Source organism: Hyperolius riggenbachi, chromosome 5 (genome assembly GCF_040937935.1).
Source record: "Hyperolius riggenbachi isolate aHypRig1 chromosome 5, aHypRig1.pri, whole genome shotgun sequence".
Taxonomy (NCBI): Eukaryota; Metazoa; Chordata; class Amphibia; order Anura; family Hyperoliidae; genus Hyperolius; species Hyperolius riggenbachi.
The window spans coordinates 80085190-80104359 of record NC_090650.1 but is presented as its reverse complement, the minus strand read 5'-3'; the positions used below and the strand labels follow the sequence as shown (position 1 = coordinate 80104359).

At 43.7% G+C, this 19170-nt stretch overlaps 1 protein-coding gene across 3 annotated transcripts in view; it reads left to right on the top strand.

Moving 5' to 3' along the window:
* GALNT11 (polypeptide N-acetylgalactosaminyltransferase 11) overlaps positions 1–19170 on the top strand; it is a 77663-nt gene that overhangs the window by 53825 nt on the left and 4668 nt on the right. For all 3 annotated transcript variants that reach the window (XM_068235909.1, XM_068235910.1, XM_068235908.1), the window contains exons 10-11: positions 912–1016; positions 17409–17546. In XM_068235909.1, coding sequence (XP_068092010.1) covers positions 912–1016; positions 17409–17546 — 243 coding nt within the window. The remainder of the gene's footprint in view (positions 1–911; positions 1017–17408; positions 17547–19170) is intronic.

The following is a 19170-nucleotide window of genomic DNA, read 5'->3' as shown; positions in this document are numbered from 1 at the left end:
TTCTGGGGTGCCAACAATTTCGGCCATGACTGTAGAAGCAGCAGACCGTGTCCTTGCCACTTTTTACACCTGGGATTTCAGTGCCAGAACTCCAGATCCAATTACTTTAATATAATCTTCACCTGAACTGTTGATCCTAAAGGCTGACTAATTAACTTTTTTTTACCATAGACCAGATTACCATAGAAAAAGTGATTAGGAGCATCAGGCAGTATAAAACCAGCAAGCTCTGTGGAGTCATAATTTTTTTTTTTTTTTATTTATTTTTTTGTGGTAAACACTTCCAAAAGTCATTCAGCCATCAGGATAGGTTAATGGCAACTTAACAATCATTTTTCAATTAAGTAGTATCTGACTGCTTGCCAAATTGGGCCACTCTCAACCTGTGTATGGAGAGCATTAGCCATTGTGCCCCTCAGCTAAATGTCCTTTTTTATATAATGTGGGGAAAGGGTTAGAGGCCGCCAAGAATAATTTTTGTTCTTGGGGCCGCCAGAGGGCATAAAGTCCCTTCAGCCCCAAGGAAAAGATGTGCGGGAACATACCTGTTAAAATGGAAAAACCTCACTTTTAAAGGCAGTGAAATAAATTTATTATTATTATTAATAATTTATTTTTTTCTTTGGAGAAATTCAGTAATGGAACCCTGCCCTATCCTTGTCTCAGACCACGAACTCAACCCCAAATCGCTAATAAATAAGGATGAGTGGGTGAAGGCAAAATTCAGGGGACTAGCAGATGCAGGGTGTGGGGGTTTACCTCACCTTGATCGCTGCCTCAGGTGCCAGTGCTCCACGTACCTCTACATCCTTCCCATAATTCCTCCTTCCAGCTGTGAACATAATGTTAGCATATTATATCCGTCAACAGACCTAATCATTGGGAATGAAAATATTTTTTTTTTTTTTCAGTTAATGAACATGCAAACAAACCGCTGTCTTGTAGCCCAAGGTCATCCGAGCCAGAAGGGGGGGCTTGTGGTAGTTAAAGAGTGCGACTTCAATGACTCTGAACAGGTACGTTTTTCTTTTTGCTATCCATGTCTGTCATGTCTGGAGCAATACTCTTGTTGTGTACTTTCACATCATTTATCAAAAGTGCACAAATGTGCCCACGGACACCCAGTCACATTTAGTTGGATTTAAGCTTTCCCTGGCCTGAGCTATAAAAATAACCAAACAAACACACCAATCAGCCACAACTATTAAAGCGGATGCAATCTCTTGCACAACACACAATGAAAAGTCTTTATTCCACATAGCTGCTTAGGACATTCACTGCACTGTGCTCAGTGTTTAGCCAGATCAAACGATCTTATCAGTAGCTGTGACTAGACTGCAGGAGCTCTGTCATGAGCTGTGCTTCCTTGTATGTAAACACTAAAGGTGGCCACACACCATACATTTTTTTTAAATATCTGTTCAATTAAAGAATAGCAGTACATTTTTCTGACTAATTGTAACAATTCAAAAATCTGACCAATATACCACACACCTGTTAAATTGTTCCCCAATCCTGAATAAAATAATTGAAAGCTCAGAAAAAATTGATTGGAACTGTATATCAAGTAATTAACAATCCATCACACACCATACAGTTCTTGATAAAGCTGGTCTGAAATTTCCAACATGCCAATCTCCAAAAAGTGAAAAAAGCTGGAAATCCGATCAGGATTCATCAATCGAAAACGAAAGCTTTAGATTTTTTGGGGGGACAACCGATCGTAATGATCTAATTGGCGAACATGTATCTTTTAATTGTATGGTGTGTGGCCACCTTAAAGCGGAATATAACCCTGCATTTCATCTTTGCTCTAAAACAGTATTTACAGCATATTAAATGCAACCAGCATTTTTTTTTTTTACTAGACCAGCATTGAAAGGGTTACACACAGAGCTTGAAAGTTTAGTGCAGTGAAATGCAGACACATCCAAACTTTAGATAATGTTATCTTGTGTTTACTTAAATGTATCAAGTGAGGAATGTGACACATTCTCTGACTGTGGAGAAGCTGCTCAACACACAGTCAAAGCATGTCTGCCTGAATAAATGAATGATTAAAACCGGTTATTAACAAAATGCAAAGTCAGCTCACAAAGCAAAAAACTGTACTTTTGGGAACCTATAACTTCTAAATTAATAATACTTATGCACAAATGCAAATATAACCGTATGACATATAAAAAGTAGGAAACATGTTTTTATTGAATATTATGTCAGGGTTTTAAACCGCTTTAAGGCTTAACCTGGAAAGTGAATCCAAGTATTTTTTTTTCCCATAAAGGTTATCATGATGTAGCTAATCTTTTAGAGCAGAGAGGAAGTTCTTAAGGTAGCCATACACTGGTTGATTTGCCATCAGATTCGACCAACAGACAGATCCCTCTCTGATCGAATCTGATCAGAGAGGGATTGTATGGCCGCCGTTACTGCAAACCGATTGAGAATCGAATTCAGCCTGAAACCGTTCACAATCTGTGGTGGTGGTGCTGCCGCCTTTGCTTCCCCCCCCCCCCCCCCCGCATACATTACCTGCTCCGCCGGCACGACTCCCCCGGTCTCTGCTGTCTTCTTCTCCGCTCTGGTCTGGTCTCCGGGTCCGGCAGGCTTCACTTCCTGTCTGGGGGAAGTTTAAATACTAGAGCGCCCTCTACTGTTTAAACTTCCTGCCGGGACAGGAAGAAGTGAAGCCTGCTGGACCCGGAGATCAGAGCGGAGAAAAAGACAGCAGAGACCGGGGGAGTCGCGCCGGAGGAGCAGGTAATGTATTGCAGCTGTATTGCGTCGGTTGTCGGGCACTCGAACGCCGCTAGTGACGTGCTCCCTACCCGCGGGCGATCGACGGTAAATTCCCGCACAGAGCGATCGACGGGACCGATCTATTTCGGGACGAAATAGATTGAAATTTAGCGTTAACGATTTGACAGCAGATTCGATCCCAGTGATCGAATCTGCTGTCGATCGGCGGGGAATCGGCCTAGTGTATGGCCAGCTTTAGTTTGGATTGTAACTGTAACAAAGGCATCTGGTAAGGGGTTTGGATACATTGAGCAGTGAGTGTCAAGTCAGTTCTCAAAAATGTGTTGATTTTAAGAGCCAGGCTGTGATTGCCGGATAGCTTGGGCAGAGATTCTTCAAAACGGCAGGTCTTGTGTGGGATTCCTGGTATACGTTGGTCGGTACATACCAACAGTGGATATTGAAGTACAGCTGATGAGCCAGTTATGGGGTCATGCACACTCGAGACTGACTGATGTATATGTGAGTGAAGGGTAGTCTGGTGTGGTCCCACAGAAGAGTAGCTGTAATTCAGATGGTGAGAAACTAAATACTGGTCATGAGAGGTGCCAGAACATACACTGTGTCGCTCCTTGCTGTGTGTGGTGTTACAGAGCAGTCAGAGTGCCGGTACTGAGCCCTGTCCACTCCCAACCGCACTTACTATGGGTGGAAGTGCACTGTGGGAGAAGTAGCGTATGTATGTACTGTATGCATTTTATTAAAGCGGTCCAGGCAGCAGCATATTGGCTGGCTGCTGAACATTTCTGCCATCAGCAGTGATTCCACCAACCATTATAATGAACACACAAGTAGTCAGGTCCTTCCTAGTGATTTGTGTGAGGATCGCTATGGTCCTATGACTGGAGGCACAGTGCCGCTCATCCCCTAGACTCAGGGCTATTGTGTACTGCATTACAGGACCTCAATTCTGGAACCTATACCAATTTAGGCAGGAGTTGCTGCCTTCAAAGATGGAAAAAGGAAGCATTGGACTCGCATAGAACACAAGTGAGCTGCCCCTGACCCCGCGGACTTAAACTAAGAACTTCCTTTCTGTTTTAAAATATAAGCAACAGCATAATGACCTTTTAAAGAAAAACATTTGTTAGTTACAGCTGACACAAATCCTGCCATAATTCTGCAATGTCTACTTCCTGCTTTCATGGAAGCAGACATAGGGTTAGCATCATGTATTTACAAATAAGCTGCTCTGCTGAAGCAGCCAGCTGACATCACAGAGATCAAATTGCACTTGTGATTAGTCATAGATGAGGGGAGAATTAGACAGGCCCACTTTAACTTTCTAAACCATAAAGTTAGTAAGTAACTGTAAATTAAGTGCCCCAAGTGAGATCTGCATTTGTGAAATACAACATGTAACCACTGCTTAGCACCAAAGCAAGACTTCCAGTAACCTAAATCTAGCAGTAAATGCATAGCACTGAGTCTATTCATTGTAAAATGCAAATCAGAAGTGAACTGCAAATGCTTATACTGTACCCCCACCCTGACATGCGTGGTCCTGCATCGCGGTGCTGCCTAACCTCAATGCTGAAGACTATAGCATTATATTTTATACAGTGATCCTGTGGCCTTCCTACAAAAGTACAAAACTTTTTATTTGGCACTCATAGCAGGTACATGAAAGCAACAGAAGTTCAGAAATGTTGACGTTGCTATTCTGTATCTGCAAGCTGTACCAAATAGGTTTTTTTTTTTTTTTTTCCCTCCTGTACTTTTATATGGAACACAGTGATCCTGCAGACTTTCTACAGCTCAACAATTGGAAAATGTCACAGAATAGAGCATGGTTAGCTCTGACTAGTCTGAAGGCTGACAACTGAAATATGCGATAAGCGTCAGTACCCATTTTGAAGGAGGCCTTTATATGAAGCAGCAGAAAGGATATGATAAAGGAAATGAAAAGCTATTGAAAGGATAGAGATCTGTATGTGGGTTCACTTTCACATGTACCAGCTGCTTTATGCAGACCCCATAAACCCTGTCATGGCTGCGGTGTTCCCTGACGGCAGAGGACTCTGGATCTGCTGCTAATGTCCAGATTCCCAGAATCCAAACAAGTGAACCAAACTCGACACTTATTTCTGTTGCAACATCCAGTACCAGGAACTCTATATAGCAGAAAAATCTGGTCCACTTTTATCAGGAAGAAAGACTTGGGACTCCACCTGGGTTTGATAGAGAAAACTCATTTATCCAATGAATGCCTATTGTTGCCACCGGACACTTTCTGAGGTCTTTTGAAGTCCATATCTCTGCAGGCCAGAGCATGGCAACACAAGGGGGCATACCCAGTATTGAGATATTTGGTACCTGGGTTACAAGTATAGTGTAAACAGGAACAGAGGCGCCAAAAGGGTAAAAACAATACTTAAAAAGTTTTTAAAAAGTTTTAAAATATGCTTTAAGAGGCAGTGGTGGACTTGCCTCCTGCAAACAGACACAACAAGCTGTGTATTCAGAACAAAATCAATTTATTGGTACAGTCCGGGGGGTAGTTACAAGTAGTTCTACAGCAACTATAAAAACCGTTAAAGAAAGGGAGTCTATATATAAAGTGATATATTCAAGAAAGGATTGAGGTGCAAAAGGTAGATAAATGGGACCCTCACAAAAATTGGTTGCTAATTGAGCAGCCACCCAAAAAGGATACCGGAATTGTACTTTGTTCATTTACTTACCAGGCGCTTCTTCCAGCCCCTGTATTCTTGTGGGTCACGCACTGTTCCCCTGCTCCTCTTCCTTGATCAGCTTTGTGGCTTGGTAAAGTGTGCGATTCAGTGAAGTCGTGCATTACTGTGCATGCGCTGGCCCGGAGGCGCACCTCCTAGATCATGCTTCAATAGCCTGGCGCGCTCTGTGCATACGTGGTTTCAAGTCTTAACATAGTGTGCATGTGCAGAGCATTCCAGGCCACGGGAGTAGTACACGACTTGGTTAAGTTCCACACTTAACTGGGCCACACAGTGGATCAAGTAAGAGTAGCGGGAGGACAAGGCAGAACCTACAAAACTATGGGAGCTAGAAGAAGCCCCAAGTAAGTAAACACTTTTTATGTTCAACTTTGGTATCCTTAAAGACATGCGAGAAGAAACCTACCCCCACTCAAGTCCAGGCTGCTGGAACAATGGCTATTTTGGTTGCTCTCCTAAAAAACGAAATAAAACCATTAAACTAAAAACAGCCTCTAAGCAGAGGCATGAATGAGGGAAGCAAGGGTTGGAGGCACCAAACCATATAAAATAGTTAAAAACAGGTTAAAACCAGAGGAAAGTTGTTGGCTTACCTCTCCAAAAGATCAGGTCAATGTGGTCTTTGACTGTGTGCTAATAAATAACTGTCCAACAGGTTTCACATGACTGCCCCGCTTCCTCGGGTCAAACAATTCAAGCATCAGGCTTTATCAAATACAAGCACCAGAGGCTAACCACTCCCTCTTTTTATTTAACCTCTTAAGGCTTAAACCCCTTAGTGACCAGGTTATTTTTTTACAAAATGGTGCACTGCAGCTCTAATGGCTTGCTGCAGAGCACTACATACTAGCACACGGGAGACTCACCACCCTCTCCCCCCCCACCTTTCAGCCCACCAACAGATTTCTGTTGGTGGGCTCTGATCGCTGCTGCATTTTTTTTTTTTTTTTTTTTAAGTCTTTAATTTTCCATACGCGCCCCCCCCCCCCCCCCCCCCCCCCGACAGCCAATCACAGCGATCGGCTCTCATAGACATCAGCCTATTAGAGCCCATCGCTCTCCGAGTTTTCCAGGGGGACAGCCGTGACGCTTGCCATAGATTGCAGCACTACTACAGTGTAAATAGATGGCGGTTTCACGGTCTAACAGTCTCCTATCAGCGATCGCCCCTGGGAGACTGATGACGGAGCAGAGCTTCTTCATTCAAGTGGGGATGCGCTCGCAGTCCCCTGCAATCTCCGCCCCCAAGACTTGACGCCAATTGGTGTTAGGCGGTCCTAGGGGAGCCGCTTTGTTCACGCCAATTGGTGTTAGGAGGTTAATACCTGTTTATAACAATGTTATATTTTTGGGAACGCCAACTCATGATTCCCTACACCATATCAATCAGGTGGCTGCTCAGAGCGAGTCACCTGCAGACCTGGCCTTTTTTATGAAAGCATACCTGAAGCCAGCTAATATGTAAAAATAAGTTGCTTCAATAGAGGACGAGAGAAGAGACTTCCCTGATCTTCCTACACACCCCTGTTCCAGTGCTGGGGCCCGTTCTTTTAAAAAATATTCAACATTATTGTGTATTATTGATTGCGGCCACGGTGCCCTTGACTGCAGGCCAGAACCTTTTTTTTTTCTTCTTTACTGCTGCGCTTTCCTCAATGTGCATGCGCAGGCACAAAGTGCGGCCTGTACAGTAGCATGGACCATCTCGTGCTTGGCTTTTTATCCCCCATGTGTGTCTGACTCTGCCACAATGCAGATGCAAACCCCTCTGGTGCAGGAAGGCCCCACTTGTACAAGGAGAGTGTAGCCACGAAGAAGAGGCGGGTCCTAGCCAGTAGCTGAGGGGTCTTGGAGGATCGGCAAAGCCTCCGAAGCATCCAGAGGTTTTCTTTAGCAAAAAGCTTCAGGTTAAATTTAAAAATACTGTAGTTTTTAACAATCCAGGCTGGATTTTCTGCAGGTTCCTGAACACTTCCTGCCTATAGAGAACATAAGCTATTGTGTCGATTTTGTTTTATAGGTTTGAAAGCAAAGCAAACCTTTTAGGCTGCTTTCGCAGTAGATCTACTACAGTGCACATCCACAGAAATAGGGTTGCACGGAAACGGTCTTGACAATTCACATTGCACGGTTGCAGTGCGACACGCACAGTGCATCATACAGTCAATAGACTTGTGCTTGCACCACACACTGAACCACGCACATCGTCCAGTAAGGCACAGCAGGAAGTGCCCCGCTCTGTCGGGTCTCACCGCACCGCAAAACTACCAGTATTAAAGGCCCTATAGCCTTCCAGTGCAATTAGATTGTTTGTTGCGACGCAACAGATGTGTGAAAGGAGCCTAAGCGAGCCAGGCAAAAAGGGCCCCTGGATGTCTGGGTGCTGCCATAGGCTGTAATGTAAATTACGGCTAAAGCATCGATCAGAGGGTAGTTTGGGCGTCGGCAACAGACTGAGCCCAATTTACAAAAAAAGAAACTGTGTAATTCAACCGCAAGCAATAGCCAAAGTGCATCTATCCCCAGAGACCATGGCGGCCTGGAAGAGGAATAGCAATTAACACTGCTGGGACTTTTTGGAGGAGCAGGGTGAGCCTTTTTTAGGCTTCTCCTTGTGCCCAAATTTCCCAGCACCATTTTTGGATGTACGTGCCTAAAGAATTACTGCAATTCCTTATACATCTCAAGCAGATTGGATTGGAATGGTGTTCTAAACAATTATGTAATGCAGTCATGTCCCTGTTGTGCTGCCTGTAATATACCACGTCTCCCCCGAAAATAAGATCTATCTATCTATCTATCTATCTATCTATCTATCTATCTATCTATCTATCTATCTATCTATCTTATTTAATTCTACTGTGTACTGATAAAATTTGTGTTTTTAAGTTTGACACCCCTGCCTTATTCTCGCCACCTGTGGTTGTTTGAGCCACACATCCTCTTCCAAATGTCACTGTGATCGTGCGGGGTGTTGTGTAGCTGTGATGGTGTGGCGACCCGCCTCCAGGAGCCAACAGGCACAATGCCATCACTGGAATTTCAGAGTTGCTGTAAATAAAGATGAAGGAGTTCGGAGAGGGAGATAATCCACCCTTGTGCAACTTGGGGTAGTGGGCAGATTAAAAAAAAGAAAAGTGTACATGAATTTCTATTTATTTTTTCTTTAGGTGCTGTTTACACACTATTACTGCAGATATTGCTAACTGCCGTATAATGGAAGAAATAGAGATATTTTTTCACAGTTCACTTTGGGATTGTGTGGGTGGCATAGCCACATTTAACTACACATACAATAAATATGGCTTTGCAATTTATGCATTTAAATGCATAAATATGGCTTTGCGATTTATGCATAAAATTAATGTTTTATAAAGTTATAAATCATTAAATAATGTGCATTAAACCATAGGATAAACTTGGTCCCCCAAAATTGCTAAATAGTCTCGGCTTTTAATTCTTCCATGAAGGGAAAACATTGGCCCGGCAGATTTCCAAGAGATAGCACCCCAGATTATCACAGAACCCCCGCCATGTTTTACGGTTGGGAGAAGGCAGTCTGGATGAAATTCTTCTTTCGGCTGTCTCCAAATGTACACTCGGCCAGAGGTTGGAAATAAGGTAAACAATGATTCATCAGAGAAAATCACATTTTTTTCCACTGCTCGAGGGACCAATTCTGGTGGTTTTAATGCTGGGTACACACTGAGATTTTCTGGCCAATTTACTGTCAGATCGATTATTTCCAACATGTTCGATTTGCTTTCCGATCGATTTCCGAGCATTTTCCGATAGATTTCCCATTAAAGTGCACGGAAATGCTCGGAAATCGATCGGAAAGCAAATCGAACATGTTAGAAATAATCAATCTGACAGTAAAACGGCCGGAAAATCTCATAGTGTGTACCCAGCATTAGACCACTCTAAACGCTTTGAAACATTTGTCTTTGAGAGCAGAGGTTTTCTAATTGCAGTTCTTCCATGGAATCCAGATTTGTGCAGCTCTTGACGAACAGTTTTTGTGGAAACTGTGTTCTGTAGGTGTTCATTCAGCTCTGCAGTGATTTTAGGAGCCGTGGTCTTGCGAGCTTTTCTAACAATTCGATTTAGTCACGGTGTCTCTCAGACAACTTCGACTTTCGGCCACAACTGTGCTTTGCTGAGGACGTTTTTCCTTCTCTTGCAAAGGCAGTCATTACTTTTGAGACAGTACCTCTTGAAATGCCAAGCATTCGGGCGGTTTCTGTTACAGTAGTGCCTGCCATACGAGCATCAACAATTTGGCCTCTTTGAAAGTCTGAGAGATCTGCCATTTTTATAAATCATAACCAAATTTGGTTTAAATATCTGTAAAAAAAAAACCAATTATTTTAATTAAACATTATCAAATAACAAAATAATTAAAAAAAAAAAAATTAAGATGTCAAGTTTTGATTGCTTAAAACATGTTCAAAGATTATGATAAGAAAATGTTAGTAGTTTCCATTATTTTGTCCAACCCCTGTAATATTACTGCAAAACTACAGAAAAGCTCATTCCAAGGGTAATTAAGCAGGACCCCATTTTGAAATGGTTTACCTGAAGTAACTCACTGCAGTTACACTGTAAATATTTGTGATGACTTCAGTCTCCACTGATAACTGCCAAGGTCAACTGATCTTCCTGTAATTAAATTTTTTTTACTTTGGCACATTGTTTTGCTGAGTGCAACATGAAAGCTTTTGAAACACCCACTCACAAATGTTCCTTTTTGATGCGCTTAAATAGTATACTGTCATTTTTAAAGGGAGCCCGAGGTGAGAGGGATATGGAGGCTGCCATATTTATTTCCTTGTAAAAAATGCCTGTTGATCTTCTGGCATAAGTAGTGTCTGAATCTGGTTTTACTGGATTATCCGTATGCTTGTTCCAGAATTTTGACTCTGAGTACCTCATCTACTGCATGCTTGTTCAGGGTCTGTGGCTGAAACTATTAAGAGACACAGGATCAGCAGTATGCCAGGCACCTGATATTGTTTAAAAGGAAATAAATATGGCAGCCTCCATATCCCTCTCACCTCGGGTTCACTTTCAGTTTTTCTTCTATTTAGTTTTGCACCCATGCATTCTTGGCAGCACCCTTGATAATGGAATTTATATCCTATAGGGCAGCACGGTGGCGTAGTGGTTAGCACTCTTGCCTTGCAGCACTGGGTCACCGAGTGGGATTTCTAGCCAGGACACTCTCTGCATGGAGTTTGTATGTTCTCCCCATGTCTGCATGGGTTTCCTCTGGGCACTCTGGTTTCCTCCCAAATCCCCCAAAACATACAGACCTAGACTATGATACATACACTACTACACGATGCATACATAGACTTACGACTACAGTAAAAATTAGATTGTGAACTCCTCTGAGACACCGGTAAGTGACAAGACATTATATTCTGTACATCGCTGTGGAAGATGTTGGCGCTATATAAATGTGGAAACTATCATTGGGCTCTATTCACAAAACTTCTGTAGCCCTTTCAGGGGACAGTGTTATTGTTTCTGTTTGACATATTTGTTGTAGTACTGGGTATGGCAGACAGGTGAAGCCAAACAGGCGCATAAGAAAGGGAGTGGCAACAGGAGCCTTTGGAGAACTGGTTATAACCAGTTCTCCTCACAGAAAGTGCGCAGTTAGGCGGTGGAGAGCGAGGGGAGAGGAGGCACCCAGCGCTGAGCTAATGATTACCTCAGGATGGCAGAGGGAATCCGGGCACATTGATCAGAAGCAACTCAGACGCAGATAGGACGCTGTAAAGATGGGAGATGACATAGGCCACAGCTGGGAAACCATAAAGAGGCAGAGAAGCCAGATCCATATATGAAGCAGCAAGCAAGACCAGTGGCGGCTCCAGGAAATTTTTTTAGGGGGTGCTATGCAGGTGCTGGACCAATTTCCGGGGGAGCTGACGACCTGCGGCGCGCAAAGCGCGCCGCGGCAAAAATGGGTGTGGCTACAACCGAAAAAATGGGCGTGGTCATGACCGGATGAGGGCGGGGCTAACTGTAATTTAAAGTGAACCCAGGGTGAGAGTGATATGGTGGCTGCCATATTTATTTCCTTTTAAACAATACTAGTTGCCTGGCAGCCCTGCTGATCTATTTGGCTGTAGTAGTGAACTGAATTACACCAGAAACAAGCCATGCAGCTAATCTTGTCAGTTCTGACAATATTGTCAGAAACCCCTGACCTGCTGCATGCTTGTTCAGGGTCTATGGTTGAAAGAATAAGAGGCAGAGGACCAGCACGGCAGCCAGGCAACTGGTATTACTTAAAGGGAGATAAATATGGCAGCCTCAATATTATTCTCACCTCGGGTTCCCTTTAAAAGTGCAACGCAAAGACAGAGGGCCCAAGTTTTGGTGACCCTTTTCCCAGAAAATTCACATAATTGTGCAGGTTTTCTCAAGAAAATACACGTAATGTGAGCAGATTTTAACAAAAAACGTCCAATGACCCCAATATGCACAATCGTTATCAGATATGGCTCCAATATGCACAATCGGTAGCAGATATGACCCCAATATGCACAATCGGTAGCAGATATGACCCCAATATGCACAATCGGTAGCAGATATGGCCCCAATATGCACAATCGGTAGCAGATATGGCCCCAATATGCACAATCGGTAGCAGATATGACCCCAATATGCACAATCGGTAGCAGATATGACCCCAATATGCACAATCGGTAGCAGATATGACCCCAATATGCACAATCGGTAGCAGATATGACCCCAATATGCACAATCGGTAGCAGATATGACCCCAATATGCACAATCGGTAGCAGATATGACCCCAATATGCACAATCGGTAGCAGAAATGACCCCAATATGCACAATCGGTAGCAGAAATGACCCCAATATGCACAATCGGTAGCAGAAATGACCCCAATATGCACAATCGGTAGCAGAAATGACCCCAATATGCACAATCGGTAGCAGAAATGACCCCAATATGCACAATCGGTAGCAGAAATGACCCCAATATGCACAATCCGTAGCAGATATGACCCCAATATGCACAATCCGTAGCAGATATGACCCCAATATGCACAATCCGTAGCAGATATGACCCCAATATGCACAATCCGTAGCAGATATGACCCCAATATGCACAATCCGTAGCAGATATGACCCCAATATGCACAATCCGTAGCAGATATGACCCCAATATGCACAATCCGTAGCAGATATGACCCCAATATGCACAATCCGTAGCAGATATGACCCCAATATGCACAATCAGCATCACCTGAAAAAGAAAAGAAAAACCCATTTACTCACCTACAGCCAGAAGACCTTCTTTCCCGACCTCCTGTCCCGAGTCCCGACCTCATTGTGGCGCGCAGCGCCCGCGCGCCCACGATCCTCTTCCTTCCCGACGTCACGACGAGACTTCCTGCCTGCATGCAGAGAGCAGGGCTACGGGAAAATGGCCGCCCGAAGCCATGCACTGCAGACTCGAAGTCTGCAGAACAGGGCTCCGGGCGGCCATCTTACCGTAGCCCTGCTCTGCTGCTTCGGGCTGCCGCTGTGAACTGACTTGGCGTCTTTTAGACGCCTGAAGTCAGTTCACTCCAGGGGGTGCTTTGGGGGTGCTTGGACAATTCTAGGGGGTGCTCGAGCACCCCCTTGCACCCCCCTGGCGCCGCCCCTGAGCAAGACAGATGTCAGATGAGTATTAGTAGTGTGACTGCCAAGTGCCACAGTTACCTTTCAGAGCAATAGTAAGAAAGACAAAGAGAGAAATAATTCATTGTTGATTGTTAAAATAAAGAGACAGTAACTACAGGATTAAAGGATCATACTCCTCTGATAAAAAAGTGGCGAACCAAGGTCTGCCTGCCTAACACAAACTGAAGGAAACAGTCACCTTTTTGAAGTGCTGAACAGTGTATACATTATAGCAGTGTTCTGTCAATGTCTGAAAAACTAAAGGGGCCCAGACACTTAACAATTTTCCTGCCGATATACAGCAGATTCGATCACTGTGATCGAATCTGCTATGAAATCGTTGCGCAAACGCTGACCGAACGATCGATTTCCGTCTGAAACCGATCGTTCCCGTTGATCCGTCAGTGCGGAAGATTTCGCTCGATCGCCTGCGGGTCGGGAGTGCGTCGATGGCGGCGTTTGAATGTCCGACCGACGCTAGCGGCAATACATTACCTGCTCTGCCGGTGCGTATCCCCGCTGTCACCGCTGCTCCTTCTCCGCTGGGCTGCATGTCTTCCTGTCCGGACAGAAAGTTTAAACAGTAGAGCACCCTCTAGCACAGTACAGTACTAGAAGTACAGTGAAGCTGGAGCCCAGAGCGGAGAAGAGACAGCGGAGACCGGGGTACTCGCGCCGGCTGGATCAGGTAAGCAGCTTCAAAGATGGTGAATTTTATTTCATGCTGAAATCTATTCACAATCTGTTTGCAGTAAAGTCAGCCATACGATCCCTCTCTGATCAGATTCGATCAGAGAGGGATCTATCTGTTGGTCGATCTGATGGCAAATCAACCAGTGTATGGCCACCTAAGACTGTGTTCAGGTTATATCACAGTAAAGCTTGACCTGTGTTGCCAAAGAATGTATTGCCTTCCTTGCCACCCCCGTTTGATGTGTAGCTCAGCCTCCAACTGTTTTTTTTTGTTTGTTTGTTTCTGGGACATTTTTCCTGCTTTGCAGTACCATACCCTTGATCGCATACTAATTTTTAGCCAGTCAGTAAAGCGGAGATACTTACAGGAATTGCATTGTAACAGAGCATTTATGCAAGAGAAAAAGAGAAATTGTGAAGCCAAGTTGCCTTGAACCCTGTGAAAGAGAAGGAAGTGTAGTGGATGGAGAGTGACAGCTAAGAAGAAGAGGTCTACTGTCTGTGTGAAATCCTTGGATCATACTCACTCCTGTGGAAATCCATCTTTAAAGGAATCTAAGTCCAGGAAGGAGAAGCCTTTAATTTCCTGAGCATTGATATTATAAGTGATCCCTAAGTCATCTATTTATTTTATTTCTTTTCTGTTTTTCTTTTATTACTTTTATGTTTATTCTGTTATTTCTTATTTTCATGCCCATAGTCCTTAGAGTGTATAAAAAAATAGGAATACAGCTGGAAAAGAAGGAATTTGAAATATTCCATAGCTACAAGGGAGAAAGTTGCTTGGATACGATAAACAAGAGATTGTGGCCTGGTGTACACCGTGCGGTTTTTGAAGTGTTTCACAAACCGCTTCCGCCTGTGAAAACGCTTGGCTAATGTATCTCAATGGGCTGGTGCACACCAGCGGTTTGAGGTTTTTAGCAAACCCGCAAACATGGGTCCTGCAGCCCTTTTGCGGTTTGCAGATGCATTTCTGCCTCAATGTAAAGTATAGCAAAAGCTCAAACCGCTCTGGAAAACGCTAGATCAGAGCGGTTTTCCAGGAAGTTTTTGTTACAGTGGCTGTTCAGTAACAGTTTTACTGTAACAATATATGAAATCTGCTACACAAAAACGCTCCAGAAAACGCTAGGCATGTTTAGAAAATCTCTCTAAACAGGACTAGAATCACTCTGAAAATCTGATTCAAAAACCTCTAGCGTTTTGAGGATCTGCTAGTGGTTTTGGTGTGCAATATAGCTTGGACTTGGTAGCAAGGGACTGAGGGCCAAATTCCACTTGTGTGGTGCGAATTGCTGCGGAAAAAATTCGCATGCGGATGCGAATTTCGCATGTGGTTGTATGCAAATTTTCATGCGAATTTGCATGAATGACGCTGTATGCGAATTTAACCAGGCGAATTTAACAGGCAGTGCCTGTGTGCTTTTCAATTGATTCCATGCGAATTTGCATATACCGGCATAGTGGTATGCGAATTCTGATGGCTCTGCCATGCGAATATTTGACGGAGACGAAAACACTCAGAAATCCTGACAAGTGGAAACAGTCCCATCCATTTGTATTGGCTATGCGAATTCGCATGCGGCAAACGCATGCAAATTCGTGATAGTGGAAATGGGCCCTGAGACTGATTGGGACTGAAGATTGCTCGGTAGACCTATTTATATCCAAGCCGTCAGCTGAAAAGAATATAATACGAGGGTATATTTGTAGTGAATGATATTTAAGAAATGTAAAAATATGATACAACAAATGTATGATATTTACTTGTTAAAGTAATTTTAGCTTGAACTTTCCTCTCCAGCTTTACTGATGCACCGACTGTGAAGAAAAGATTACGTTGATATATGTTGTGTGAAGGAAATAGTATATTGTGAGTTAATATTTTGGGTTAGATACTTTCCACTTTGACCATTTGTTAGGTCACAAATAAATTCTTGATATTGTTGTATAAGTCAGTGTCTGGTGGATTCGTCTCAGTGAGGCCCAGTGCACACTGAGCGGTTTTAGCAGCGATCAGCCAACCGCATCCGCCTGTGAAAACGCTTGGGTAATGTATTTCAATGGAATGGTGCACACCAGCGGTTTGAGGTTTTTAGCAAACCGCAAACGTGCTTCCTGCTGCATGTTTGCGGTTTGCAGAAGCGTTTCTGCCTCAATGTAAAGTATAGGATAAAAGCAAACCGCTGTGGAAAACCCTACATCGGAGTGGTTTTCCAGACGTTTTTGTTACAGAAGCTGTTCAGTAACAGTTTTTACAGTAACAGTATTTGTAATCTGCTACACAAAAACGCACCCAAAAACGCGCGGCATGTTTAGAAAACGTCTCTAAACATGCCTAGAATTGCTCTGAAATCAGCTCCAAAAACCGCTAGCGTTTTGACGATTTGCTAACGGTTTTGGTGTGCACTGGGCCTTAGGTAGGAACGAAGAGTCAAAACTGGTTACACTTCTCATAAATGACTTAGCACCTAATTGATAAAAATAGCTTTTCAGCACATTTTACAAGCAAAACAATCACTCTAATTAAGTTGTTCCTGATTAACTTCATTTCAATATTACTTTTCTTACCTTAATTAGATTATAGTTGTGCTCTTTGGGAGCTTAAAAAAGTAACCTAGATAAGGTGAAAACAGGTGAAAAGCTTTGTAAATCCTGCGCATTGTGTCCCGTAAGGTGGCCATACACTGGCCCGATTCGCGGCCGTTTCGACAGCAGATTCGATCCTGGGATCGAATCTGCTGGCAATCGTTCGCGCTAAACGCACCCGCCGATCCAATTTCCTCCCGAAATCGGGTCGATCGCGCCGTGCGGGAAATTACCCTCGATTGCCCGCGGGTAGGGTGCGCGTCGCTAGCGGCGGCCGATCCGATCAGGTATACATTACCTGAGGCTGGCTCCCGGGCGTCTTCTCCGCGCTGCACCGCTCTGTTCCGGCTCCATCCCGGCGCTTCCTGTGTCACTGCAGTGACCAGGAAGTTCAAATAGAGGGCGCTCTATTTGAACTTCCTGGTCACGGAGTGACACAGGAAGCGCCGGGATGGAGCCGGAACAGAGCGGTGCGGTGCAGCGTGGAGAAGACGCCCGGGAGCCAGCGTCAGGTAATGTATACGGGGGGGGGGGGGGGGGGAAGGGGGCAGGAGCAGCTCAACAGATTGTGATCGCTTTCAGGCTGAAATCGATTCACAATCTGTTTGCAGTAAAGGCAGCCATACGATCCCTCTCTGATCAGATTCGATCAGATAGGGATCTGTCAGCTGGTCGATCTAATGGCAAATCGACCATTGTATGGCTACCTGTAGAGTCAGTGCTGCTTTATACAGCAGAATGGTTCGATAAAGCCAGTTGTATTGCTCACACAGGAGGTTCAGTATATATTTAAACTTATCCCCATAATGGTTAGATCCACAATAGCGCTGTCCATAATTAGGAATATCTTATTGAATATTTGGATCGCTTTTTTAAATTTATTTTATTTCAATATAAATCTAATTGGATACTTTTTCAGATCTGGACTTACAATGAAGAACATGAGTTGATATTGAGTAATCTGCTGTGTCTGGATGTGTCAGAGACTCGGTCATCGGATCCTCCTCGTCTGATGAAGTGTCACGGATCCGGGGGATCTCAGCAATGGGTGTTTGGAGTAAGTGCAATACTATGTATACAGCTCATTTCCCTCTGCATTTCTCTTACTGAATCATCATTTATAAGACATGCATGTTCCTTCTGAGGATGTTCTTATTTCAATACCTGGAAGAAAATCTGATTAAAGGTTAGAACAGTTTAACAGTACTGGAGGATTGGCCAAGTAAATAGGCTTCCAGCATAAGGATTTTTTTTTTAAATTTAACAAAAAGGAACAAACCAGGCCCAGATATACCTCACAGATGTTCTGGCACCCTAGACTTCCCCCTCCATGAACCTACAACCCCAACCAAACTGCACCGCAAATGAGCTGGCTGGCCCCGTTGTCACTTCTCCCTTATTTCTCTTGCCTGTCATGGGTAGCGACAGGTGCCCCTTAGTGTTAGGTAGCCAGACGTACCCTCAGTATTAAGTAGCTAGAGGTGCCTCCAAGTATTACATAGCCAGAGGTACCGCCAGTATTAAAGGAAACCAGAGATGAATGCTTTGGCACATAATAAACATATCCCCCCAATAGATTTTACAAAATAAATACTATACCTGGTATTTTCACCGCTCTGGTGTGCCTTTTTTTTTTTTTTTTTAACTAAAACTCCATGCAAAACACAGTTCATCAGAAAAGCATATTAGTTAGTGGACTGTGTGCAAAATGAAATCCCCATTTCTAATAACATCTTATGACTAACAAATATAGATTAAAAAAAGCTATTTCCTCAGCACTAGCAGCTCCTCCCATCTCATAACGCTCTCTGTGATGCTGCAATAATACAGAACAGGAAAGCAGAGCCAGAAGGGGGCAGGTTTGAGCTTGAAAAGACATCAGAGAAGACAGACTCAGCTATAATGATTCCTGAGCAAAGCCAGACTGAATGCTCAGCCGAGGATTTTATCAGGGTTGATAACAAGCAGGCTGAGCAGTGAAGAATGAAACAGAGAGCAGGGTAGGTGTTTTCTCTAATGTTCCCACTGATATATATATATGGTAAAATACATGAGGGTGCTTCGTCTCTGGTACACTTTAAGTAGCTAGAGATGCTCCTGACTGAAGGGAGATCACGTCAGTGGAATGCAGAGAGTCGGGTGAGTGACCTCACATTTATGTTCTGTATAGGGAAGGAGGAAGGGAGGCACTGGGGAGGGATATGAGCTGCCTTTCCATCATCAGGTGCCTGTAGGCATGAGCCTACAGTGCATTATGGTAAATCCGGACCTGGAACAATCTCTCCCACCAAAGCACTTTGTATCCCATCCATCCTGCCTTATATATATGTCACAGTGAATTCCGGGTTGTGGAGCTGGTACAAAAATAATCTGACTCCTCAGTTTATGAAACCACAAACTGTGACTCCAGGTGCCCCAAAAATCACTCCTACTTATCCCTGCCAGGGCCAAAGATGACTACCAGACGTGTTCTTTGCTTTAGAATAGGAAGTTTTGATTTCAAAACTTTTTTTTTTCCTTCTTAAAGCGGTATTGTCACCATAAAAAATCAAATTTCAACAGCAACTGGTCTGAGTGTATTAAGTGATAAAGATGCTAATCCTGCATTCAAAACTTTTTCTGTTGTTATGGTTTGTAGTTATCACATAGTTTAGGAGCACTGGCCCTAGTGCCAAACAGTG